At 39.3% G+C, this 27,325-nt stretch overlaps 1 protein-coding gene across 13 annotated transcripts in view; it reads left to right on the top strand.

Annotated features, from left to right (window-relative positions):
- The first annotated feature begins 3,204 nt into the window (after positions 1-3,204).
- Positions 3,205-27,325, top strand: part of FER (FER tyrosine kinase) — a 203,377-nt gene continuing 179,256 nt past the window's right edge. For 5 of the 13 annotated variants that reach the window (XR_008233883.1, XR_008233884.1, XM_052779083.1 and 2 more), the window contains exons 1-4: positions 3,206-3,297; positions 16,992-17,099; positions 22,366-22,624; positions 26,789-26,962. Coding sequence is in view for 11 of the 13 variants with exons in the window: in XM_052779083.1 (XP_052635043.1) it covers positions 22,418-22,624; positions 26,789-26,962 (381 nt within the window). In the remaining 2 variants the exon portion in view is untranslated. Of the gene's footprint in view, positions 3,298-3,954; positions 4,095-10,825; positions 11,126-11,226; positions 11,352-13,803; positions 14,636-16,991; positions 17,100-22,365; positions 22,625-25,315; positions 26,656-26,788; positions 26,963-27,325 lie in introns of those variants that run through there. The other 8 variants (XM_052779075.1, XM_052779086.1, XM_052779079.1 and 5 more) reach the window with 8 other exon arrangements.

Raw genomic sequence — 27,325 nt, 5'->3', positions numbered from 1 at the left:
AATCTGACTCAACAGGCAGGAATTAATATGCCCTTGTTGGGGATCAAGGAACCATATTGTTTGGTCAAAAGCCTGAGATTACTGGGGAATTTCTTCTCAATTTATTATTTTTATCCCTCACAGACATCTCTTTGCAATCTTTTTTTCTGAGTATACCTCTATAATAACTTCTCTATATTACAAACTTGTGTATAATAGAATTCCTTACTATATCCAGGAGATTTTTTTTTTTTATGTTGGATTTTGCAATGAGTCCCATTTTACTTCAGCATTTTTAAGGAGTGATAATAAGGAACTTTCCCCCTCTGTCTTTCCTACATTTATATTTCCCCTCCAGACATGTTATTTAATTTAAAGTTGTTATCATTCCTGAAGTAATATAATGCTACAGTATCTGTCCCCTAAGAATAACTAAGGTTTTTCAACATGAGTGTCAGCAGTATAAAGCAGATAACATGCATGTCACATCCAGGTATTTTAGGCAATGAGCCATAAACAAAGAAATTAGATAAAGGTAGAAAAGAAGCATTCAAAATTATGAAAATGTGCTGACTGGATTACAGACTGGCAGTGTACCAGAAGAATTGCAGCAAACAGAAGAACAAAAAGAAAAGGATTCTTGAAACGTAGAGCTTAAACAAATAGGACAAGAGTTTTACTATTTAAGAAGCAAATCCTCTGGTATTTCTAGGGTCACAATGGTGGGCAAATAGATTGTGATAGAAAAATGGAAAATTCTCTGGTAGTTGTGAAGCCAGCAGAAATTAAAGCATGAGCTTACAGAAGACGAGTTATGTGAGAGGAGAGGACAGACCCAGGATACTAAACTGAATTTTTCAGGTATTTTACTACACGGCTGCTATTGTTTCAGTTAGTTGAGCCATGAAATGCTCTGCCTGGTAGGTGCTGATGTGTTCCACCACAGAACTCGGCATGTGTCCAGGTGCTCGTGAGTTCCTTGCGAGGCAATTATGCAATAACATCTGAAGCAATGCTTAAGTGCCACCGTTGTCCAAACCAGTGGGTTTAAAGTACTGATGTTGATCAGCTTTGGTTTATGATGAAGCTATAGATTTAATGTGTAGGATTTAATACGTAGAGGCAAAGGGGAGAGGCTAGAAGAAAGTATGTACAGGGATTGACAGAACGTGCTGAAGCAAAAGCATGTTCATTTTCCTGATCCTTTTTTTCTCCTTTGGATACTTTCAGGACTCAGCCTCTCCACTTCTGGAGTTAGACAGTGGGCCCTGGGTCAGGCCAGGTAGGAATGGGGCAGAGGAAATCACATATGGGGCTGAATGGAGGAATGTGTGCAGAATCGGAAGGCTGGGATAGGGAAGAGATAAAAGGATTAGCACCTGCAGCCTGGTAGAAATAAAGTTGTTAATTTGGCTTTTAGTTGTGCTAATATGCTTTTAAAGCTTTTCATATTCAATTAATAATTGCACTTTCTAAATGAAATTAACAATTTGGTTTTCAAAATAGTTTGCATATGTCTACCCCATACTGCAGTGACTACAGCATAGGCTGACCCTTTTTTCATCTTTATTTAACAAATATCTGAAAGCTTTGGAAAAAAAACTTACTACAAAAAAGCACAAGGAATCCTTTCTTCCTCAAAAGTCAAGCAGGTTCTTCAGTAAAGTTTAAATTCTAATCAGAAAACTAACAAAGAGAGATTTTTCTACCCTCATACCATTGTCTACCAGTTTTCATCAGGTTCAAGGGTCTCAAGGCCAGCTAAATTACCAAACCATAGACATAATCATAAAAGATCTTCTTTAGGCATGTGAGCAGCTTGACTGACAAGATATCTGCCCAACAAAATAGCTTATGTTGGAATATAGCTGAACCAAGACTGAATCAGGCTGTTTGCACCTGCATTTGTCATAAAACCCTGTCATTGATGATTTCTTATACTGAATTCAGTATTTGCATCTAAACTAAGGTTTTTTATCCAAAATATAACATTGTTGAAAAGTATCCAAATGTAAATTACATCTTAAAAACTCACTTTCTACTACAATTACACAGCTTTTTTGGTAGTACTATGCAAACATGCTTGTAACTGTATATAGGTCTCACCTTGCCACAAGGTGCATATATATGAGGTACAAAAGAATTTAATTCTTTCTCATCTGATAAACAGGTAAATAAAGGATTATTTCTATAAGAAGTTTTGGAAGAAAAAGGCATAAATAGCTTAAATAGAGGTAGAAAACTGCACACAGCAAAGTTTCACTAGTGCTTTTTAAACACTCTGGTCTAAACAATCTGGCCATCGATTGGAATGTGATTGATTGCTCTGCATACATCCTGTTTTTTAGACTCCCTCCTAAATGCTAGTGAGTGGCAACCCCTTGAGAAAGGATATTTGTCTGTAACCTGTTACGGAGTTTTTATGTTCTTCTATATGTACGAAATACATTGTGGTATCAGACTTTGTTATCACTACTTAATTAAATTTAATTTTTAATTTGCTTTAAACATGATCTGTTACATAAGACAATATAAAACACACTAATATTCATGAAGTTTCCCCAAACCTGTCAAGTTAGTGTCACAGTTTTTTCTTGCTTTTTCTTCTCTTTTATTTTTTTGCCTTTTCTCCCCCTTATTTTCCTTTTCTTTTCTTTTTTTTTTTTTCTGCTTCTGACTGCCTGTACCTGACACTGAGTTTGCGAGGTACCAAAACATCAGACTCCTTGCCTATCTGTCCATAAGCTGCGACGTCTAGCAGTTATTTTCTCAGGATTTGCCATCTTTTGGTCTCATACATTTCTTCTATGTTCGCACCTACGTTTCTATGATCAAGTAATAAACAGCACAGAAACCACACAAATATTTTAAACCCGGTGTACGTTGTATCGTAGTGTTGCAATGATGTAAATATTCCTTACCAGTTATTAAACCTTGAATCTAATCCTCTGTGCCCACTCTCCACTAACCCTAACGTATTTCTAGGCGTGTCTTTTAAAACAAGAAGTTGTGAGGAAAATCGTTGCTGGGAAACGGACTCAACACGCGCCGGAGGCGGAGCGGGGAGGGGCAGCCCCACCCCGCCGCGGAGCGCCACGGCTCCCTTCCAATCGCGCCGTCTCTCCGAGCCGGGAGGCGGCAGCGGAGGCGCACCTTCCTTCGCTGACTGGCCTCCAGCTGCAGCGCGTCACCAGGAGGCGGGGAGCGCTCGGACTGGCTGGGAGGGAGCGGGGAGCCTGGCGGCGATTGGCCCGCGCCGGTCACGTGGCGCTGGTGGGGCCGTGACGCCCGCGGTGGCGGAGGGGCTCGGCTTGTCAGGTAGGTAGGTGCCGTGTGCGGCGCGGCGCGGCGGCGCCGCCCCTGGTGGCCGCGCCCCGGTAGGGGCGCCCGGGCCGGAGGGCGGCCGCCCCCACCCCCTGCCGTGCCCTGCCCGCCCGCCCGCCCAGCAGGCAGCCGGTGCAGGGGAGCGGGTAGGCCCCGTGCCGGGGTTTACCTGCGGGCGGGCGGGCGGGCGGGGCCGGGCCGGCAGCACCGGCGCCGCTCGCGCTCTCCTTTGAGGGGGCGGCGGCGGCGGCATCCGGTCGCCGGCGCGGGGAGGCGTCAGGGGCGCCTCTCGCCCGGCGGCGGCTCCGCCCCGGCGGGGCAGGCAGCGCGGCGGGTGCCGATCCCCGCCCCCGGGGCCGCCGTCGGGCCGGGGGCGCGGGGCCCTGCACGGGGTCGGGGCGGGCCCCCGGGCTGGCGGCGTCCGGGCTAGGGAGCGAAGGGATCGAAAGGGCTGACCGGGTCCCGTTCGTGCGGCGCCTTTCCCCGCCGGTGCCCGGCATGTCTGATCCCCTCCTGTGCTCCGGCTGCGCCACGGCACGCTGGCCAGGCTGTAATTGCTGCGAATAACAGGAGGACGCGCCAGCCGCCGCTTGAAACTCTGCGGTGTGTGCCCGCCCCCCTCCCCCCCGCCCTCCCCCAAGAAATGCAGCGCCCCTCGTTTTGTTTGGGTTTTTTTCTCCTGCCCCCCTCCTGTGAGAATGCTGTACGACTGAGCGGCTGCCTTCACTTAAGCATTAGATTTAGAGCCTGCGTTGGTCGGGCCTTGGTGCTCCTGCCTTGGCTTTTTTCTTGTCAGTGTTTACGCTTTGTGTGTTTGTGCGTTTCATGTCTGCGGGGATCCCGAATGCTCGCATATTTGGTATTGGAGAATGAAATGTATAGAAGGGCATTAAACATCCCTTTTCATGTTGGCGTATGTTTCTGTTTTGTTTGAATTTACATGAGCGTACAGCCTTGGAAGTGATACATCCTATGTGAACGGCTGGGGTTTTGTTATGCTTTTAAAAAAGCCAACTCTTTGTCTTTTTGTGAAAAAGCAGCAGTGCTTTCCAAGTAGTTGACATAACTTCTCCCCACTTTGTAACAAACCTGCACAAAGTGACTTTGATGCTCTGCTGTATTTTAATGCAGCTTCTTCTGACAAGTTGCAGTGTAAGAAAAAACTGGGTGACATCTGAAACTTTTTGACCAAAATAACTTACAGGGTATTATTTTCAGTTAATGGTACCTACTAAATAATGTGTAATAAAGAGATGACTGATACAGTTTACTACGTGTATGTGCTAGTCTTCTGAAGGTTCAAGGAGGTGGGACGTTCATACTTTTAATCTGCTCACAGTCAGTTGCAAATGATAGACATGTTATAGTTTGAGTTACTGTAGGGATTGTTGATGAGGCAAAGGTGTGTTCTCTGCTTTTATAAATTCCTTTTTAATGCATTGAAGCAAATTGTCAGTGCTGTTGCAACTTTAAAATATACACGCATGGAACGTTAACCCCAGCAGAGTTGAGCTTTGGGGAATTGCTTTGAAGCAGAAGATCAAGTCTCCTGTGTACAAGGTTACTTTTTAACTGAGCAAAAGCTCTGTTAACCATCATCAAGATCCTTTCCTGCTTTCCTACAACTGTTAACTTCAGGTCACAACTGAATCTTTCAAAGGAACGTTCTTCTTCAGTTGGTATTTGGATTGCCAGTGCCTAATGTGATCATGTAGAAATCATTCTGAGGAGACACTTGAAAGTAAAGACAGGCCGAAGAAGGGGCGGGAGGATTTTAAAGTAGAGTGATACAAAGGAAGATGAGACAGGTCTTCATTAAGAGAGGGGGAGAGGTAACATTTGCTTCACTGGAATAAAGAGATTTAACATGGGGAAGCAAGATTCAGCTACATGGGGTTGTACTGCAGTTAGGTCACATAGGATGTATTTCCATACTTTAAAATGTTCAGAGTTCAGTTTAGTTCTTCGTGCAATGGAGAGGAGAGGTGCTTTGCTGATACGAAGTAGGTTTATGCTAGACGCGAGTCGGCGGGTGTGTTCTTTCTCCATGTGGAGACCCCTTCTTCCTGCCCGGCTTGCGCCCTCCGCTTGCTGCCGCTGCCCGGTGTTCTTTCAGCTGGGAAGCAGAGGGATGAAGGAAGGTATGTTGCTGTGTCAGCCTGAAGGCGGAGAAAGCTGGCAGCAAGCCCGGAGTTGCTCCTTACAAGGAGATGGGCTAGCACCATGAGGTCATAACTTCACAGGGAGGGGTTTTTTTGCAGTGTGTGGGAAGTGGGTCTAGGAAAAGGAAAGGGGATTCTTTTGCTTGGGGGGGAGGAGAAGCAGCAAAGAGAAGAGAGGAAAGCCTAAGTTCATTCCAGCAGGAAATAAACTGCATATATGCCCCTATCGTAAGATAAAACTCTCCACATAGCACTGTCTTAATTATAGTGTTGATGTATTTGCCTTATAAAAATGGATTTTGTAAACTTAGTGGAGGGGTTTTTTATACAGTAGAGAGAGTCTTGGAATTGTTGAGTATTCACTATTTTATTAGGGAGTTAAAGGGTTTAAAATACTGTACATGTAAATACACAGCAGGATTCTGCTGTATAACATTTGTGTTATGTAACTGTAGCATATCTTTGGACAGATTTATTTTGGAAACTTTTTTTAGTAGTGAATCAGTGGAATTCGTAGCTTTGTTTCCGAAGTTTGAGAGAAGATAGTTACCCTTTTTTTTAAGAGCTACGTGTGTGGTCGTGTACAGTGCACAGGAAGTTTTGGAAACGGTTCTTAAAAAGCAGCAAGGGTGCTTCTAAAATTTTTTTGGGGGGGGTGTCTTTTAGGACAACTTCATGGCATGGGGGATTTTGATACTTGTCATCTCGTAGCATGAAATCGTATTTGAGAGCATGACTGTAATCTTTTCTAATTCCTCTTGCAAGTTTAAATGCAGAGGTCAGGTTGGGTTTGAGTGCTATGAGTCTGAAGGAATAGGGATTTTTTTCAGTCCTATGTGTTTCCCTGATGATGATAAAAATAAATTCCCAATAAATTAAGACTTAATGCCAATATTAATCTAAGTGAGTGAATTGTACTTCATAACATCATTCTACTTTGGATCTCGGATTACCATTTGCTCTATAGTCACCAGCTTCCTTTGCATTGCTGCCTTTCTACACTAGAGGGAAAAAGCCAAATGGTTTAACCACATACAATTTCAGACTTTCTTTCCCACATCTGAGCTTGTTACTAACCTGCTCATGACCCACAGATGATGAGTGTCATAGCAGTGTGTAGAGACAGCTCTCCATACTCAGAGCTGTACTGTGGTTCAGTGACTGTTTTCTGGCCAGTTGTACAGGTTTGTCAGAATTCCCAGTCTTTGAAATGTGTTAACTGGCTTGTTAGAACACAGCTATGGCTGCTTAATCTTGCCTATGTTGTGAACTTGCACCCTGAGCAGCGAGGGTATTTCATTAGGCTTTCTGGTATGGTTGCTCTTATTTTCTGCTGAGGGGAGGATTACTACTTGGGCCAAATCTTGCCCTTAGGTTGTTGATAGGGTGAATGTGGAGTAGCAGCAGTAGTTGCGTTCTGTCAGACATTTCTGTGACGTAGCTCTCTATTAAGAGAATCACATGAAACTTTCGACTGTTAAGGGAGAAATAAAAACATTGCATTTGTACCCTTAATCTGTCCTTTAGGTATGCTTTACAGTATTGCTTGCACAATACTATAGTCCATTTGGAATGCTGTCTTATTAAGTGCTAGTAATGAAAATACTTAATGAATAACTACTTAATAGTTTATCATGTATTAAGCATTTTTCTACACGGTATTCAAATCTTGGTCTCAGCACAGTCCTTTCGCAAGCTCCCTTGTAATTGATCTTGGAGTCTCACAACCTTTTTTTCATACTATGGTTTTGGAAGTGATTTATTTTAACATGAGGAGCTGAGACATTAAGAAATTAAGCTTAAGCATCAAAATAAATTACCATAATTAAGACCTAATGAAAAATCAATTACCTTTTAAGTAGGGGCAGCCTGTGAAAAGTTTGTGAATTGTTGCATATTATGTAAGCACTCTTTGCCAGAAGCATAAATAGAATCCAAAATAATGTTAAAGTGTATTAAGCATGAGCCCTTTGTTCCCTGAAATTGCCTGTTTAGAAACTGGGAGGCATACAGTTACAGCAATGAGCATGATAGAGAGGCTTATCTTCATGAGTCTTACAGAATGCTGACTCATCCCCAGAGCACTCCATCCTCTGTAATAACTGAGTCAGGCATTTATGGAGAAAAGCACTGTGGAAGTAATTACATGATCACATAATGCATATTCCAAAGAGGGTGGCATTTAGGTTTTCATCCTAAATTTGTGAATCTCTTAATTTCAGTACTTGATTTGTCAGCTTTGCTGCTTTTGTCCAGCTCTGTTTATGCTTAACTTTTTGCTTTAGGAAAATTGGAAAACCTTTTTCCATACATTGACGGCATATTGTAATTTACATGGTTCATCATCACATTTATAATGTTTGCTGTTTGAACTGAGAATGGCAGTAATAAATTGTTTTTCTCAGTACAAAACAGACTGGAGTGGGAAAGAGCATAGATTTAATGGTTATTTAATAAAGGCAGGAATAACTTTATTGAATATTTGGTGCTGTAATGCTCAGACAAATAATGTATTAATAATGGCTCAGCTGGTGGAGGTTGTTAGCCTCTGGGCTAGAAAAATCACAAAATTCACCCTTGGTGAACCTATAAACAAGTGAGAGTAAGGTCTTAGGATAAACTTTAATCTTTGAATACCTAAAGCTTGTCCTATCTGCTATTAAATTGTCTAAGTTTGTTCAAAATCTGTTTACTGTAGCGTACTGCCACTGTGTCTGTTAAAATACAGCTTTTGTGAATTATGCTAAAGCTTTCTTTAATGTTTTGGGTTTCTTTCAGATAGCATCTGACTTCCTAGTTGTGGCTTCTGCTTTGAAATGTTCATGAATGTAAAATAGTACCCCACAGTATTTGTATCCCAAGTAAGTTTCAGGAATTCCAGATAGGGGTGCAGTCAAGTGAAGTGGCTAAGTTTTAAAAATGTGACAGCTTAAACAGTGTAAATAGTGGTATATTAAAACAGTTGTGCTATCCCTTCAGCAAAATGTTGTGAGAATTGCTTTTGTAGCCAGTTTTAACGAAAATCATATGACTTTGCAGCATCTTTTTTACTAATTAAAAGATACAAAGCATGGAGTCAGAAAAACACACACTTGTTTATAGTTGATATGAGTATATTTCTTGTATATTGATGCTGTGAATTGTGTATTTTCTCCCAAGGAGAATATCTTTTCCATAATTTTTGTAATACGGTTGTTTACCAGTTTAGCAGGTGTGGTAACTGAAGTTCACCAGATAAAAGGAAATGCCCGATTCGCCAAATACAGAAAAATGTTAGCAGTTGAAGTGTGCAGCCAAAAAAGCAAAGAATTGTAAAGAGTTAAAAGGTCTGTAACAAAGGTACAGGAAGGCCTTTTAATACCCAGTTTTGCCTTTTGGATTAAGTGGATGTTGAAATTGGAGTGGGAAATCTGTCATCAGTGAATGTGTTAAGTAAATCTGAAGCTACTATTTTAAATTTAATTGGCATCTAGATCATGTAATTTACCTAAATGATTCTTTTTTATGTGAGGAGGTAATTACACACATCCTTATTGAGGTCAAAATCTCAGTTTGATTCAATCCTTGTCTTCCTCCACAGCCTCTTAGTTTTCCATGCTGCATGCTTTCTAGCTCTGCTTTTCTGGGGCCAGCTGGTATCCTCTGAAAGAAAACCTGCCCACAGCTGAGAGGATTGTTTTCTCCAGGCTCTGCTCCAGCCACAATATGGATGCGCACTGCAGCAGATTTGTGTCCTATGCAGAACAGTCTTGTGGAGGTATCCTATCCCTATATGCCTTGTGTCCTCAGACCTAAGGCTTCATGTTTCCACTAAGCATGCAGTGCATACCCTGCATATCGTGCTGCTAAAATATGATGCTGATGGGCTGTGATCATGGTGATCTCTTGTGCTCTGGTATTTCACCACCAGAGTCCCTGGAGGCAGACCTGGGGAGCCTAGTAGAGATGTAGGGATTTCCAGTGTGGATGTGGCTAGTCTGCTTTCAGCAGGTGGGAGCTGCCATTTCCAAAGCAGTGATTAAGCAGGTGGTTGTTACATTTGACTGTTACAATAGGGTGGCTTGTGTCCTTCTACAGAATTTTTCTCAGATTAGGTTGGGATTTCAGGTATAAAGATGCAGTCAGTCAAATTCCCTTCAACTGTCTCAGAGTACAGTACGGCAAGAATTCTCAGGGACCTAAATAACCCTTGCCTACAATACAAACATTAATATCATGTCTATTTTTTTTTTTTCCCTAAAGAATATCCATGAGTTGTGCTACATCCTGAAGAATATTGGCCTCATAAATGAAAAGTTAGCTGCTTGGTATGATTTCTGGAAAGAATACTTTTGATATGCAGAATGAAAAACTTGGGATAAAAAAAAAAATCTGTTGCAATAAAGATTAGTTAGGCTGAATTTTATGTATGCAAATAAATTTCCATGTGACGAGTCCAAGCATATGGTTTTTTGGCTCATGTGCACTTCAGTACCATTTTTCCAGAGGCCCGGGATGTTAAACATCCACAACTTTTAACTGTTTGTTACAACATCCATTAATTAAAGCTTGATCCATTTATACATTTTCAAATGAGAATAATACCCTTCAGAGGGAGTGTTCTTTATAACTGGGAAGGCTGATGATACCCAAGGAAAACTGACTGGATCTAAAAAGATTAGGGTAGGTTTCTTCATGTATCTTGAAAAGTTAGTCCTGGTGTGTATTCGTAAAATGTATGTATTAAAATTTGTTATGTGCTTCAAGTATTTAAGGAAGTGCAAATGCATAGTTCAGTCATCTGTCTTTCTGGTGACTCTACCTTTATAGTGAGAGTTACTGTATCACATTTAACAGAGAGAGTTACCACAGTGAGTATCTTTCAGGATGTGGACCATACAAAGAAAAAGTCATTCAGCTCAGGAACAGCAAACAAAGACTTGAGGCAACACATTTCTGTGAGCCACAAGATATGTTATATTTCCTGCAGTATAGCAGTCTGGAGTATCAACTGTTGGGAAGAGACAGGACTCTTTTCCTCATGGACCTGTGTTCCTCATGGGCTGGTTTTCGGTACAGAGTACTGTGTAAGCATACTATGTTAAATGGGATACAGTGGTGCCAAGGAAACAAGTGACCTCAAGAAGACTGAATGATCAGTAAGCTAAGTAGAAGGTTTAATGAACCAGAAGGCTGTAGTTAGTTTAATGAAGGAGGAGAGAAGAAGCAACACCCTGATTGCTCTTTGAATTTCTTTTCAAAGAGCGATAAATACTTGGAACTAGATTATGTTTCTCCTGAGGAGACCAGTATTGTTGTATATTACAGACTAAGGGCAGATTTTTAATCTAATTGGTTTTGGCTGCAGCAAGAAATTCTGGCTGATGTTGGCCCATAGGAAGAAATTAATCTGCCTTTACACTTCTAAAAGTATTTCATATCCTGTGGATTTCTGTTTTTCTATGGCAGTCCACAAATCTCAAGAGGTAATAATACAGCGCTTCTGGAAGAAGCTCCTAGCAGTGTTCTGGATTTCTAAGTTGAAACGTGCAATGGCAGCAGCTAGAAGAGTTTTGGGACCTGAAATCTTTCCAAGGAGGAATTTTACGTGGTGTATTGTGGTGATGAGAGACCCTCAGTACTGTGTTGGTATTCTTCCCTGCTCTGTCTTCCCCAAAGAGGTATTTCAGTAGATGGCCTTGGGATTGAGGGTTTGCGCTTGGATGTTTGAGGTTTTTGTGTGTGTGTGTGTGTGTCTGTGTGTCTGTGTTCAGATGTTTGGAGTTTTTTTGCAAATAAGGATGACTGCTTCGTACCTTTGAACTGGAGAAGTCAGCATCTAGTTGAATGAAAGAAATGAACAAGAAATAAGTTAACAGTGCTTAGACTAACTCATTAGTCAACAAGGTTACTACAGCTACTTTTTTATTTCAGTGTTGACTCTTGCTGCCACTTTTCCTAGCAGTTGTTTCCATCTTCCCTATTCATCTAAGACAAATCTCCTGAAGATGTAGTACTTCTGTTGTCTTTCGTTGCTCTTGTTTGTTCACAAGTTTCTTTAATACACTATATAATATACACTTTAAATGAGCCTGAGTCACTGAACTGTGTTTTTTTTTTTTTTTTTTCAATTTGTGGTCAACTTCTGGTCTCTTTAGCATTATATGTTTCTTTGTAATTCTAGAACGGTCCTGTCCTTTAGCCGGTAGAACTTGTAACAGGGTTGAGATGCTGGAGCACAGTGCCTGCCACATGAGAATCATTTTTACCAGCCTCATCCTTCTCAATCTGTTTTTCTGTTAAGATCTAGTGTGGAGATAAATGTTGCAACACTGCAGAATTGAGAGTTTGGTGAAAATTTGTTGGTCAGGTACTCCCTATAAAGGCTGTGCTTTTCTTTGCCTTTCCTTGCAGCCTGGAACTTAATATGAGGAAAGTTTAATCCCTGGAAAAGTACAGGAAGGAAAGCTTTCTTTACTTGTAAGCTTGTGGAGGGTAATGGGAAACTAGGTGCATTTACCCTTTGAAAGCAAGGGTGATGTGTGTGTTATTTTGTAAGTGGCACTGCCTCTTTCAGAGTTAATAAGAGCACAGCACTGAGTCCTGAGACACAGTGCCAGAGTGTGACTTGTGGCAGCCAGCCTAGCTCCGCTCTTCCTACCCTGTAGCTGCCTTCAGCTTTTTGTACTTTTCTGCCTGGTCTGCAGCATCTGCCTTGCTATTTATCTGTGACTGCGAGGTAGAAACTTCTACAGGATGGAAGGAAAACTGGTTGAGTAACAGCACCTAAAGAGCACTTGCCACATGGTTCACTAACAAATGGCAGCTCTTCCTGTGGCACATTTTTCGTCGGAGGCCTGAGATGATAAAGGGCATGCTGAGGAAGTTTCAGGTCATGGGGAGCTGGGAACAACTGCAGGTGTGGTGGAGAATGAGATTACTATTTAGAGTAATCTTGGCAAACGGGAGACGTCATCTAGAGCAAAGCAGGGTGTCAGCAAGTACAAAAGCAACATGCTGTCTGTAGGCTGGGCTGCATGGGTACGTGATGGGGGAAGAAAAAGGGTACAGTGCAGTTCTGTGGAAGAGGACCTGGAATTTTTGGATCACAAGCAAAGAAGGACACAGTATCATGCTGTTGGGAAGAGGTTAAAGCAGTCGGGCAGGAGCTCAAAAGTAATTTGAAGTAATCTTTCTGCTCTTCACAGAGTTGGTGGGTCCAACAGTACCCCACTGTTTTAGATTCTGAAATCTAAGTGAGATGGGGACCGACTGGAGGTTGTTCAGAGGACAGCAGTGGTCTAGAAAATGATTTAAAATGAAAGATTGAAAGGATTAGAGTTGCTTAGTCAAAAAATAGGATATTCAGGTTGCAAAGAAGTGGCTAGTATCTTCTCTTTGTTCCTCAGTCATGGGGTGGGGAAGGTGAGATTTGGTCATTGAGAAACTTTTTCCTCAGGCTAAGAGCAGGGGAATACTGAATCAGATAGCCTGAGAAGACTGAGACTTGACAAAAATCTTTCTGCCATAGGTAAGTATATGTGGTTCTTTGGTGGAAGGGGAAATAATTAGGTGGTGTCTTTAGATTGTAAGCCTTACACCTACATGTCAGTGACTTTACTCCCATCAAGTCTGTTACTACCATTTGCATGTGTGAAAATAATTACAACAAGTAAATGAAAACTTTGTTTATCCAAAAAAGGAAGTGTGTCTTGTAATTCTAGGCAGAGGGTCTTAGAGTTGTTTTTGGGGGTTTTCTCTGTTTTTTTTTGTTTGTTTGTTTGGTTTGGTTTTTTTTACTACTGACAAATGTAAATCCTATTCTTTGATGGAGATCACTGCTTCTTGTTTGCATATATTTTTAATAAGGTCACAGCTGCAAGAGCTGCTTGGGAAAACTGTGGACTTCATACAGCTGCAGTGCTAAGAGAGTGAGAGTGCACTGTGTGAGGATGTTTGTATGCAATCAAGTGAAGTCCCTCTAGCCCAGTACTTGCTACTGTCAGATAAGAAGGGGCTGCTGGCACAAACGTAGAATAATAGTTCCTGTCCTGCTTTTGCAATTTAGAGACATCCTGAGATGGAATTTCTGCTGTTCAACAGATCTGTTTTTTTCATGAATTTTTATAATAATTTTTGAACCTGTTTGTTTCTTGGTCTCAAAAATGTCTTTAGGCATTGAATTCCCTCATTTAATTATTTACTAGGCAAAGAAGTACTTAAGAGCAACTTTAAAAAATTTCATTTGATGTTCCCATGTTCTTCTGGGAAACACTTCAGGCATCTGATATACCATGTCTCTTTGTGCTATCGTGATTTCTTTTTTTTTTTTGTACTTTGATCTGACAGCCCATCATATTTACCTGTTCTGTGAGCTAAAAAATTCTCTTTACTTTCTTTGTGTAGAAGCTGCTCCATACTCTGATCAATATTACCTATACTTTTTTGGTGCTGTACATTCTTCATGAGATAGAATAATTTGGAGGTATACGCACACCATGAATGCATCAGCAGCATAACAATATGTTATGTTCTCTCTTCTCTTAATTAAAAAAAAAATCCCATATTCTGGATGGTTCCTAACCTGCCCAGTTCAAAGCACTGAACAAATGTTTTTGAACATCTATGTTCAGAGGCTACCAGACCTTTTTCTGGTAGTGGCATTAAATAACCTAGAGTTCTCTCTCCCAGTGTGTTACATTACATTTACTGACACGTGACTTCATCTCCTGTTTTATATGCTTGCTCAGTATTCTGGGGTTCTGCAAATTTTTTAATGATGGGTTGGTTTTGGTTGCTCATAATAATTTTGTATAACTTGCAAACTTTAGCACAGATGATACGTGAAATGACAGATAAGCAGGTGACCGTTCTGAACAGCAGTCCCAAGTGCTGGCACAGATTCTGGTGAGGCTTCTGACTCTCTCCCCTGTGAGTCTTTCTCTCTTAAATAGTACCCTGGAAGGTCTTCATTTCTGTAACAGCTTCCTGTGAGAGACATCAGCAGAAAATTTTTGGAAGTCTTCTGTTCACTAGCACTTCCAGCACCTTTATCCACAGGATCCTGGATTGCTTCAAAGAACTCTTCAAGTTGCGAAGCATCACGTTCCTCTACAAAAGCTGTGTTGTTGTTTTTCTTCCTGTTATTCCAGTCTACATATTCTTCAGTATGGTTTTAACCACCTTGCCTGGTATGGAAGTCAGACTGTCTTTGTTGTGCTTCTCCTGATTGCCTTGTCAAGCTCTGAAAATTTTGATGTATTTTCCACTCCCCATTCCTCTTTACTTAGGTCACCTTAAGCCTGAGTTTTTGCAGAATTAATAGTTTGGCAATTTCATATTTGATGCTTTAACACTTCAGCTGAATAGTATCTGGCTCTGGTGAATTCTTACTATTAATTTGATATTTTTAAATGCTCCTCTGATGCTTCATTTAGAGAGATTGCCTTATGTATTGCCAGTCTAAAGAAGATATGGTGTGGGACTGGCTTTGACTGTCTCAGAAGTAATTTCAGAAAACAACAGATCATCTAGGTTTTCTGCTTTATCCATATCTTCTTCTAATTCTTTTATATCTTCATTTTCTAGTGGTTTATTGCATTGAGGCAGCAAGCTGTATCAGGTTCTACTATATTTGAGCTCAGAAATAGCAATGGGAATTTTGTAACATTTTATTGCTCTCTTACAGATGGCTGTGTAGTTCACTGGCAAGCTTTTATTATACTTCTGTGTACTAGCTAGCATATGCCTATCAGTTAGACCAGTACTGGATTTGTATTACCAGTTTTAAATTCTACTAATGACCTGTATGCAGATGAAAAAATGCACATAGATAAAAATTCAGTAGTAATTGGAATTCTGAAGAAAGGTTGGGTTTGCATTTTATTTTTATATTGACAAACAAAATTCTCCATTCTAACATATGTGATAGAGTAGTTCTTTAAAAAAAAAGGTGTGCTTTTTGTCTGTGTGCAGAGAGCAGAAGACATAGCTTGTCTGTATTTAAGTGGCTCCAATCTGTTGCTTCATTTAATAAATGGAATTTTCAGAAGGGGTTCGTTTTACCACATGCAATTCTTTAACATCTGCTTGAAATCTGAATGTGCCCAGGTGGTGTGGTAGCATGTGTTTTACTTTCATGAGTCCCATTTGAACCAGGAAAGGGGTTAAAAATAGTGTTTATGTCCAGTGGTATTCTGGTGTTTCCAACTGGTTTGTATTTGTGATGGGAGGACTGGAGCCAAATTTACTACACTGTTTTGCTCTTGCTTGTAATTTTTTGCTGCTGAAGACTTTCTCTTGGGCTTTGCAACTTTGCAACAAGTATTTTTTTGTATCTGTTATTAAAAATGTGGTGAATTTTGTAATGCTTCTAGCCTGCTGCGTTTTTTTTCTCCTTTTGTATCTGCTTGCACAGCTGCTGTTTCTTTGCAGTGACTGAATGTAAGCATCATTTGCAGTCTTTTCTATTTTTGGTCATGGAGAATGGTAGTTTTGTATTTATATTAGGCAGCACTTTGTTTCTAGAATGTCACTAAATAACCAGAAAGGAATACCAAATAGCATCTGCTTGAGTATCAGCTAAAACTATCCCTTCATAAGATTTTATAAACATGTCCATGATTAGTGCTTTGTTTTAAATAATGGAGATCTTGAAAAAAGTTCTCATTTTTTTACCCTTATACACTGTGTCTGTCTTTCAGTTTTGTCTAATGTGTCTCTTACAAGGGCATTGCTAAACTGATGTTGAATGTTTCATCTAAAGATTTAACTTTAGATGAGACATTCTGCTATGGGATTGTGAGTGAATACTTCACATAGGTCCGGATGTAGCTTATACAGTATACCTTACACTTGTAAGCTATATGCAAAGCCTGTTTCTTCTTCTTTTTTACATTTTATGTACTTTTTTCTTAATATAAAACCTCAAAGATCCAGCCTAGACTGCAGTCCAGAGTTACAATTTGAAATTTTAGTGCTGCAGTCATCTTAACTTTCTGACCTTTTACTATTCTAGATATTGGAGTAATTAGAGCCATATAAGCAATTTCTGTGTCTTGATTGGTCGCTTTCTCATGTTGCCACTTGTTTTCTTACAGTCTAGTGAAAATACCGCTATGAAGTTTATCTTTCATATAATGAATTTTGGTTTTCCATGCTTTCATTTTCCTTACTAATGGGCTTCCTTTTTGTTTTATCAAGGGCAAAGTTCAGAAATAGATGAATTATCTAGTTTTCTGGCTACAGTACACTGTGTCATAAGAAGTTCCAAGAACTTAAAAAAAAATCTTGGTCACGTGTAGAGACAAAATTATTTCTTCCCTCAAAATTGTGTGTATGAAGTGATAGCATGCTACTACTTGCAGTTATTTGAGAAGTCTGCTCTTCTGTTTTCTTGAACTCTGTGTCTTATTAAAAAAAAATCTGTCTTCTTGTAATAATCTGAAAATGCAAAGCAAATTACCTAAGTTTAAGTTTTGCAATGTAGTTGGAAATGCTGAAATAATAATAATACTAAAAAATGTTTTATCTGTTTTTATTTTACAGAGTCCCCAGAAAATAAAAGTATATTTTAGAAAGTGAGAATCAGAAGAAGTAGCTGCTGACATAAAGGGAAGTGTATTAAGGATCATTTCTTAGGGAAAAATTTTTAAGGTATGTGAGCTATGTTTTGTAGAAAAGCTGCTCATTTTGCCTTGAGTGGACTAATATTTCAGACCAGGTTTGAAACAATCAGGCTAGCTTTAGATTACCACTTTGGATGTTTATTGAATGCAGAAGCTCTATGGAAGCATTAATTCAGCTAGTTTGTGTTCCATACATTTCACATCAAATGCATATGTAGATAATATTCTGAATATGTGGTTAGTGTAAACAAATGGTAGATAAAGCATGTGTTTTGTGTTTCATGGTCTTGCACATTCCAGGAATGGATCCTACACTAACAGAAATGTCGTTTTAACAGTCTGTTTTTTATTTAAGGTGTGGATGGAGGGCTGAGAATGATTTATTTCATTGTTTTAATGGAATATAACTACTGTAAGCCTCACATTCAGAAATTGAGATGGACTGCCTAACAAATTGGTCACTTGATATACAATTTCTTTTAAATCAGTACAGAAGCCTTGAATTTGAGGATTTGTCTCCTGAATCCAAGTCCTCTTCCTTTTCTGATTTTGCATGATTCTTAATGTTTCTAGAAAGGGTCTGTAAAATATAAGCCATGCTAAGTGATTTGCAGCCCACACAGATTTAGGAGCAAGGGAATTGACAGCAGATCAAGAGTGAGTGTGGTGCTGTCTGCATACTGTGCCCATTCCATATTCCTCCTTCTGGAGGGGCCAGATGTGTGCTGTGCTTTCCTGTTCTGAATTTAACTGGGAGCAGGCGTGCTTCTGGTTTGTGGTTTATCAGTTGCCTGCCTTGTCATTGATATTATGAAACCACAAGTTCCAACTGATGCATGTGGATCCATCATTATTTTGAGATCAGCAGTCACAGTCTTGAATATATTTCCTGTCAGTATATAACAGAAGACACCAGTTGTTATAAGGGTAGGAGAGCATCCTGGGAAAGTACTGCTATACACATGCTCTGTTCTTCCCCACTCGTTTGATTTCAGTCCTAAGACACACAGGACCTTTGATCTACATGGTATGGCCACTCTTGTGTCAGGGACAGATTGCAATCTTTAAATTAATTGCAGATTGGCTGTGAAAACTACTTTCTTCAGAGTTGTTACTGGAATCCAGGAGGACTACTAATGCTGGAATATTGGCTTTATTTGCTGAGGGGAGTGTTACAGTATTGAGGAATGATGTCACTGTCATTGAAGTTTCTCACTGTCATGCTGACAAAATTTAACATTGATTCATTTGGAATCTGACTGTGCTGCTGTGGTGGTGGTGGTGGACACAATTCATAAACTGTCTTCAGTAACTATGCTTAAATTTAGAACTGTTCCAGGCCTGGTTGCTCATTCACAGTATGTTATTAAATGTACATTGAGTGTTTACTTCCTGTCAGTGATTAGTTTGTTATTTTGAGAGTGACTGTAAAAAGAAAGTAAGTCTTATTTTCTTGGAATTGGCTCTGAGACATATTTTAACCGTTAAAGCTTACCAAATATTGATTGGCTAATTTGCATATGCAGTAATTTTTATAGTAACATATATATATCACATTTCAAATAAAAAAATAAACTAGCTGAAACTCATTTGTCCTATTTGATGCCACTAGGATTTTACTACTTTTACAAAACATGCTAGAATTCAGTTTGCGACTTCACTGGCATGTCAAATGATGCAAGCATTGTTCATGTGTGGAAAAAGAGATAAACCTCATGGGTATCTGCCAGAAGTAGGAAAGATCTCTTCACAGTAAGAGTAAGCAATTCCTGAAGGGTTTTTTTTCTGTATGAATTGAGCGTATCATGTGTTTCTTGTCATCAGTTCTCCATCTAGCTACTTTAAAATGTGATGCCATCTCTGTTTTTTTCCTTTGAGATAAAATGTTCTCCCATATTTTTTTTGAGAAAGATTCCCCCCCCCCCCCCGCCCCCCACCCCAAATATCCCTCACACTATATTTTCATCTTTTCAACATTGGAGTAGAAAGCATGTTTCTGTCTCAAACTCCCTATGTCTCCTGCTGGTTCCACAGTGAATCTTTTCTGGGTTCAGATTTTGTTGCACTACTCAATTTTGCCAGTAGTCTGTGGTTGCAAAATCTGGGTGGGAATCTGTCTTTGTCTTACGTGTTCAGTGTGAGCATTGCGATGTTGTACGGTAAAGCCAAAAAATGGGACTATTAGTATTTTTTCTGTAATCCAGTACTGTGAACATGGGGAAGCACAAGGAGGATCACGTCACAAATAGCAGCCCAACTTGTTTGCTGTCCTTAAATAGCATCTCCTGGTGCCATGGTTGGGGATGGAGTGCTGATCTATATGGACGATTGTGCCCAGATGATCATTGTACGTCCCTTCCAGCTGAAATATTCTATTCTATTGGTCTGGCCCTGTAGGGCCAACTCTTCTGTGCACACTAAGCAGAGGGATAACCAAACTTGTCTGTATTGGTGCCAGATATTGTCTCTTTGAACGCTAGCCTTTTGAAATGCACTTGTGCTTTTTAAGAGTATTTGAAATACAGATTGCATAGAACACATCTATTCATGTGTTTGGTAATTCTTACAGTTTTGACTTCAAGTAAGCGACTGTGTGATCTGTACTGTTTTCAGTTGTTTAAAGTGTTAAAAAGTGTTCAAAATGTTAAAAAATTGAAAGTGGTTTTAGTTGAAAGTATCATTTTTTAGCTTATTGACAGTTGAGTGGCTTAGGTCTTGGATACTTGTTCACCACTTCTTTGCCTCCACAATTTTGGAGCATTTGAGTTTTGCTGAACGTCTTGATTGAACATTTTCTTAATCTACAAGGAAGGTGTACGTAGACTGGCTTACCCAGTTGGGAATCATCAACTCTGAGACTTTATGCTCGTTAATCTTACTGAATCAGAATTTTATCACTTTTGCAAACCAAATTTTTGCTGTGCTGCTTCTGTCATGGTGAATGGAATAAATTAAAACAAAGACCAGAGTCCAGTATGTGCACAATTTTTGTCTACGTACCCAGGCATCTAATAGTGTAATCAGAAAAAAATCTGATTACTACTTAGCGAAGGCGGGCTTAGCAGGCTGGAGTGAGATATTGTTGGATCTTCTGTTCTGTTGATCTTTGTAATCTTACGGCTCCACAGTGAGTCAGTAGAAGCAGACTGAAATATCATATGCTGAGAATATTTCCTCCCTTCCTGCCTCTCAGTAAAAAGCAAGCAATCCAGCACTTTACTCATTCTGAGATTCAGTTCCCATCCCTTCTGAATCTGGAATGTAAGAAAATAAAGATACTGTCTTTTCTCATAGCTATGTGCTAGGATATTTAGGTAATGTGCTAAAATGTGCTAGGAGAAAAATGAGCTTTGTCACAGAAGTGGATATAGGTCTGAAGGGTGTAAAATAATCATCAATGCAGCTCCAGTCATGTTAATAAGTAGGTGCTCTAAGATTTTTTCTTTCGCTCATCTTACTAAAATACTAGTGGTTTTGCAAGACTGTTTTTAAAACTTAGCTGTGAAAATATTAACAGTAATACAAGTAATGACATAGTCCATCCTTTATAAATACAGCCAGTGTGAATTATTTACTGTTCCTCTTTATGACTGAGCTCCTAGCCATCAGCAAGAATTCTGACTAAAATACACAGCTTCAAATTAAAGAGCATATGAAAGCTTGCGATATTTATGGTTACTCATACAACCTTGACTAGTCTCTATTGTGTAGATGCATAGTAACACAGCACTATTCTTTCTTTATAGGATCTTTGTTTCTTTCATTACGTAGCATGGTTTGTGTTCTGAGAATAACCCCATAGTGGATGAGGCTTATTTCCGTAATTTACTGGAAGAGCTAATGGAGGCAGGGAACTGCAGGAAGAGACCTGGGAGTCAGGCTACCCTGGAGATCACTCTAGCTTCTGATTTGCAAAACCTTCTGAAATTTTGTGTGGTGACTGAAGCCAATGACATCTTTCTTTTTTTTTTTTTTTTTTTTTTTTTTTTTTTTCCTGGACACTTAATGTGCTGAAAATGCTAGGCACTCTGAAAAGTCTGTCTTTAAGACTTGTACATACCAGTATTAGCTAGTACAATGTTGACATTAGTTTATGTGTCTCAGTTCTCGGTGTAAAATATGATTATTAGTCCTGCTTTGCCCCATGGGCTGTGAGGAAGATAAATCTGTTAATGTTTGTAAAACACTCTGCTAATTTAAGTGGCAGTTTAAAGCCTATGAACAAATTGGTACTTCTGTGTTCAAAAGAGTTAAGACTTGGCTGGAGTGCAGGAATTGATGAATAAGCAGTACACAGGCAGTGTCTGCACTGCAGTCCGGAGCTATAATTGCCATTTACGTAAGTTTATCTTACCTAGTTTGAAGCTGATTAGTATAGGAATAGGTTTTTGGTGTATACACAGAAAAGAGGGTTCAGCCTGCATTACAAAATCTATGCAAGTCTGTGGAAATTACTCATATGTGTGGGTTCAGGTCTTCCATGATGTGGCCTTGTGTTTAACAGTATCAGATGCTGGTGTTTTAGAGCTAGCTCAAACAGGTGTCTTTGACCTGCCATTGTGTTATAGGATTTCATAAGGCAGCATTTCTTATCTGTTTATCAAATGATGTCCATTTGGTACGGTAAGACTGGACTGCCTTAGGGGAAGATTGTGTGAAGAAGGACTCTGCCCTAATGTGTGTCCCAGGGGAGCAATGGACGGTTGCATGGGGAACCTGATTTGGGATATTTTCTGATTTTTGGGACGTTGAATCTGCAAGTTTAATGGCCTGCTAACACAGTGTTTAGGAGCAAACAAGCTTCTAAGTAGTTATCCATTTCCCACAGATGCTGTGCCTGAGACCTGATGTTTTATTTGGATTTTTCTGTGCTCTTAGGACAGTAAACACCAGAAACAAATGTTTCAGGTCACCAGGAGTAAAACAGTGTAGTTGGTGGTTCTTGTCTGGAGATACTGTCAGCTATCCTTATTTGATTAAATACGTGGATTGGTCTTTAGTATCTGTCTTAGATGCTTTTATGTATTCCCTTGTAACTCCAGTTTAAGTTAGGGAGGTGTTTTCCATTTTGCACGTGGAAACTGGAGGACAGTTCTGGGCCTGAGATCTCTACCAGTCATAGATGAGTGTTTGAAAGAGTGCTCTGACCCTCCTTTTGGTTTATTTTGAGGAGGTATATGTAAGTGGTTAATCCCATGGTTAAGTTATTTCAGGGTTTGGACATTAATAGTTGCTCTTTTTCACACAAAGTTTTTCTTTTGATACGTGTCTCATTAACCTTGTTCTGCTTTCAGATGTGGTGAAGAGCCTGTATTTTCCCCTGTGTGGTATATAGTGCCTTAAAAAATGGGGTTTGGAGGTGACCTGAAGTATTCTCATGATGCTTTATTAAAACTGCAAGACTGGGAACTACGACTGCTGGAAACGGTGAAGAAATTTATGGTAATGCGAGTAAAAAGTGATAAGGAGTATGCGTCCACTTTACAGAATCTTTGTAATCAAGTAGATAAAGAGAGCACTTGTCAATTGGATTATATCAGCAACGTGTCCAAGGTAAGACTGAAATATTTTGAATTTGGAATATCCTTGGAAATAACAGTGCTGGGTTTATTTTTGTTTGGTTTAGTTTAAGTTGGATTCCTGTTCTTTCAGCTTCTTGAGAGTTAATGTTGCCAAAGTATTTTAAATGGGCTCCTTTTAGTTTCTCAGTGGAATATGCAGAAGTTGAGGTCCAATCTTGCTTTGAAAATAATAACTGAGCTAGAATCAATCCTGAATTCTGAAATTCAGTATTTTAGGTTCCTGGGTTGAGCCTGCTACTTTGTTTAGTGATGAAAATAGAGTATGCTATAGTAAGCTTTTCTTTTAAGACAGTTAAATAGGAACTATTGTTTATGTTATATAGAATTTGTGACAGAAATAGAAAAATGCCAGGAAACCGAGGCAAAGCCTGGCATTCCAGCTGTTACTCACACTGCAGCGTGTATTGTAAAAACAGAACATTAATTCAGGGTGTTTCTCATAATTGTGAAGTTATTTTGTATCCAATTTAAAATAGCTGTGTTGACTTTTTTATAAAGGTAAGGCTGTCCTTCCCCCAAATTATTAATTTTCAGATTTAAAGCAAGTTCAGTAGAGGTACTGATGAAGCAAACTTCCGTATTTCACCTGTTTGTAAGCTTCACTCCTGACTTGGATTCCTTCCTGACTAGAGAAAACTATTTGTTCTGTTTTAATGGCTTATTCAATTCTTGGCCCTTCTGCTGTAGCAGTGGTTACGCAGTCCCTTCAGTCTGGCATGAATCCTGATCTCCTCTCTGCAGGAAAACACCCTTTTTGGGTCAAGTTAAATTTTAGACAAAGCAGTTTTTATGTAGTGAGTTTATGGGCTGGCTGCTTGAATACTAGCTATGGCATAGCACTAGGAACATGACTGCTCCTTGTGCAGCAGTCTGGATTTATACTAGATTAAAGTGGCAGTGTGGGTGAAAGCTGTGCTGCTATAGCTAGCCTGCTTCAGCTGCCCCAAAAGTAGCACTGCACAGTGTTTATCTATAACAAATTCTGTTGGTGCTTCCTTCCCCCACAATAATTCTTGTCTTGTAAATTGATATACTACCTTTTTTTTTCATCTGTGTGTTTTGGTGGTGTATTTGAAATGCTTTTCACCCAATTATATCTTACACACAGTTTGTTACGGATTTTGCTATTTAAGTTGTAACGATTTCCGTAAATAAACATTAAAGCGTTGTCATTAGCCTAAGATTGGCAGAAGTCAGGTATTTTCTTCAAGCTTTCTACTGTTGGATCCCAAAGTTTTGTATAGAATTATTGGTGATATGACTAATAATTCTTACTGTGCCCGCCCCACTAGAATTGCCCTTATGTGCTAGCTAAACTGTTTTCCAATTCTTTAAGGTGATGAAATGGAGCGGATTAGGGCTAGAACAGTAAAGGAACATTGGCAATCGGAATATTTAGCATTATAAGGTATAAGCAACCCTTAACCTTCATGTAACTAGTTCAGTCTAGGATGGTTCATGTCAGTGACACGGGCACTTCCTGTGAGCAAATCAATTTTACAAAGCTGGAGATCTGACTTAAGTCATGTTCTTTTGGGGTTGAAGGCAGGCATGTGTGTCACATTTTGAAATCTTGTTTTGGACATAGGCACTCAAGTAGTTCCTTCAGGATTATTTTTGTTTCTTTTTTTTTTTTTTCCTTCTCTTAAGGAATTGCCATTTTTCTCTCAAGCCCCATCCCTGATCACTACATCTTTGTATAACAGCAAAAATACTCATATGCTACTGACAGATCTTTTGTGTGGGCTTGTCTTGAAATTTCACTGTGACCTTGGATTTTAAAGTTGTATAGTGACACATTGTGTTATTGGTTTTGGCAGTTAAAATGTCTGAATTACTGATTACTTTACTCACTTCATTCTAATTTACTTTATTTTTTCATGATACTTTTTCTCTCTTCCTGACATGTTACAGAATCAAAGTATGACCCAAATACTATGGGACATAAATCCAGTATCTTGCATCTTCTAAGATCTGAAATACTGGCATATTAAATTTTTGGTATTATGTGGCATCAGAACCAAATACCAAGCTGTCTAATCTTTTATGTTTGTTTGTTTGATTTTCTTGTACGTGTACAGCAAGAGTGAGCACTTTGAGAGAAACGGTGTTTGGGAAAATCTGTCCTATGTTTTTTTCATGCAGAGGCAGCAAACTTGCTGGAAAGCATAGTGGCAGCAGCTGCTAATGCTAGAAAAGCGGTATTTTTAAGTGCTTCCCAACAGCTCTTTTGTGTGTGTATACATCTAAAAAATACTGTTAAAGCAAACAATTTTGTGTTTTATTGCTTTTGATGGATTGTGGTTCTTTTCTGTGAAAGGAAATGCTTTGCCTTTTCTACTATCCCCACCCAGGTGCTTTTCTGTCCCATATAAATCTCAATTTTTGAAGCCTTTCCTCAAGTATAGCTTTTAACTTTAGGTTTTCCTATATAAAATAATAAAATATAATCATAAAAATCACAGAAATCCTGTTTAACTGATGTTTTATCAATATGGAAAGAGGGATGTAAAGAACAGAAAAATGTGCAAATTGTTTTTTTTAATAAAACGGAATTTTTTGCTATGTTTCTGGCTTACTCAGGTTCATTTGGTGAATTGTAAGCGAAGTATTTCTTTAGAGTACTTGTCCTGCTGAAAAGTGCTTTTGCTGTGATTTTCAGGGTTGATTGAAACAGTACTGCCTCATCAGTAATAAATCAGCCTTAAAGAAAATGGAGAACTCTGGCTACATTTTCACCTCTGAGACCACTCTTATGAACTCTTCTATAACCACAAGACCCACTCCTCTCAGACAGATGTTTAATGGTGTTTTTATCCTGTGCAGCTTTGCAATATGGCTTCTGACGTCATTGGAAAGTGTTCTGTAATGGAGAGGTGAAACAGTTTTCAGCCATAGCTGGGAAGCTTTAGGCCGTGACCTTTTACACCACCACACTAAGCAGTCTGAGATAGCTCTGTGCCAGTCTGTGGGATATTTATGAGCTAAATGAAATGTTGAAGATGGTTTAATATATACAGGAGTTAACTGTCTTTTGTTTCTTTCTCTAGAATCCAGTTTGCATTGCAGCATTATCATGTAGAGATGGAAATATTATGTATATATGTTCATATATGAGATGTAAGGAAACCCCAAAGCTACCAAACAAGTTAATTTTCTAAGTTGTGATGATCTAAGGTGGATTTCTGTTTTTAGTAAGAGTAAGATAAATGCTAGTAAAACTAGCATACTAGCTGCCTTCAAAACTGATAATTGTATGGCACGTAGCCATTCTGAAATTTTAGATAGAGCATAGCATTCAATATCAGGGAGTTATCTCTAAGGAATCCAATACTGTTGCCACCAACAAAGTGTGACAAGGATCTTTAGGGTAACAAAAGCTTTTATTTGAATTGAACTGTAATATCATGTTCATATCTGTGGTGCATTGGAAGTCTCTCTGTTCATATTACAGTTATTATTCAAAATTCAAAGCCACAAATGGCACATTAAGCTGTCCTGAAAACTGACTGACAGAACGGCCAAGGAAGTTATTAAAGTAGGATACAGAAATATGTTGGGTTACTATGACAGACAAGTAACTGCTTGTGTCTCTTAACCTGTTAGCACCTTATGCTTTGATATTGGTGGCCTGACTGATGCTGTCAGTTACGTGAAGCAGCTGACGAATGGTATCCTTTTAAACCATAACCACTTAAATGCATATTACTGTGAGGTATTTAGACAAGGCCAGAGAAGTCAGCTTGAACAGAGAAACTGTGGCTGGGAAACAGGACAGCAAAGGACACGGGAACATGCTTGTCAGGGGTTTTGGGGATGTATTCCAAAAAAGGTTGTAAAGCCTTCATCGGTGTTCAGAAGTACTAGGACAGTGCTGAAGGCTGAACATACAATATTGTATTTTTGTCTCTGGTGCTTTTTTATGATTTTGTGAGTAAGTGTGAGGCATGATTCTGCTATAGCAGGAAGAACTTTATTTTAGAGAATCTCAAGTGCATTTGGGTAAGTTTAAAATTCTTTTTTTACTGAATTTTTTAAACAGTGATGCATCTTTTCCCAAAGTTCATGTTCATCATTTGGTTATTTGTAAGCCAGAATAAGTAAGTGCTTTTCTGTTCTGACTTTTTTTTTATAGTCTTGGTTGCTTGTGGTGCAGCAAACAGAACAGCTGAGCAAAATAATGAAGACACATGCAGAGGATCTTAATTCTGGGCCTTTGCATAGGCTTACAATGATGATCAAAGATAAGCAGCAAGTTAAGAAGAGTTACGTAGGTGTTCATCAACAAATTGAAGCAGAGATGTACAAGGTATTTTATTCAACGGTGGTTTATAAATTTATTATAGTTTTGTATGTTTAAAAAGTAATATATTGAGAGTGGATTATTTTAGTTCCTCTGTTTTTGTTTGTGCTATGGTAAAAGTAGTGATTTGTCATATGTGGAATGCCTAGTATAAATTTTAGGTATTTGTTGCACATTTTCTCTCCCCTGCTAGCTGACAAAGGAGAGATGGAAAACTTTCTTCTATATGAATTTCTATGGACAGATAGCACTGGAAATGCTCTTGTTCCAGTAGAGAATGATTCTGTTTGGCACTTCTCTATTCCATCTCTCTTCCTGTTCTCATTCCACTCTAGACATCCCTGGGACTAGGGCACTGAAAACTTTTGT

This window comes from Harpia harpyja, chromosome Z (assembly GCF_026419915.1).
Source record: "Harpia harpyja isolate bHarHar1 chromosome Z, bHarHar1 primary haplotype, whole genome shotgun sequence".
NCBI lineage: Eukaryota > Metazoa > Chordata > Aves > Accipitriformes > Accipitridae > Harpia > Harpia harpyja.
This window is presented reverse-complemented; position numbering and strand designations above follow the sequence as displayed.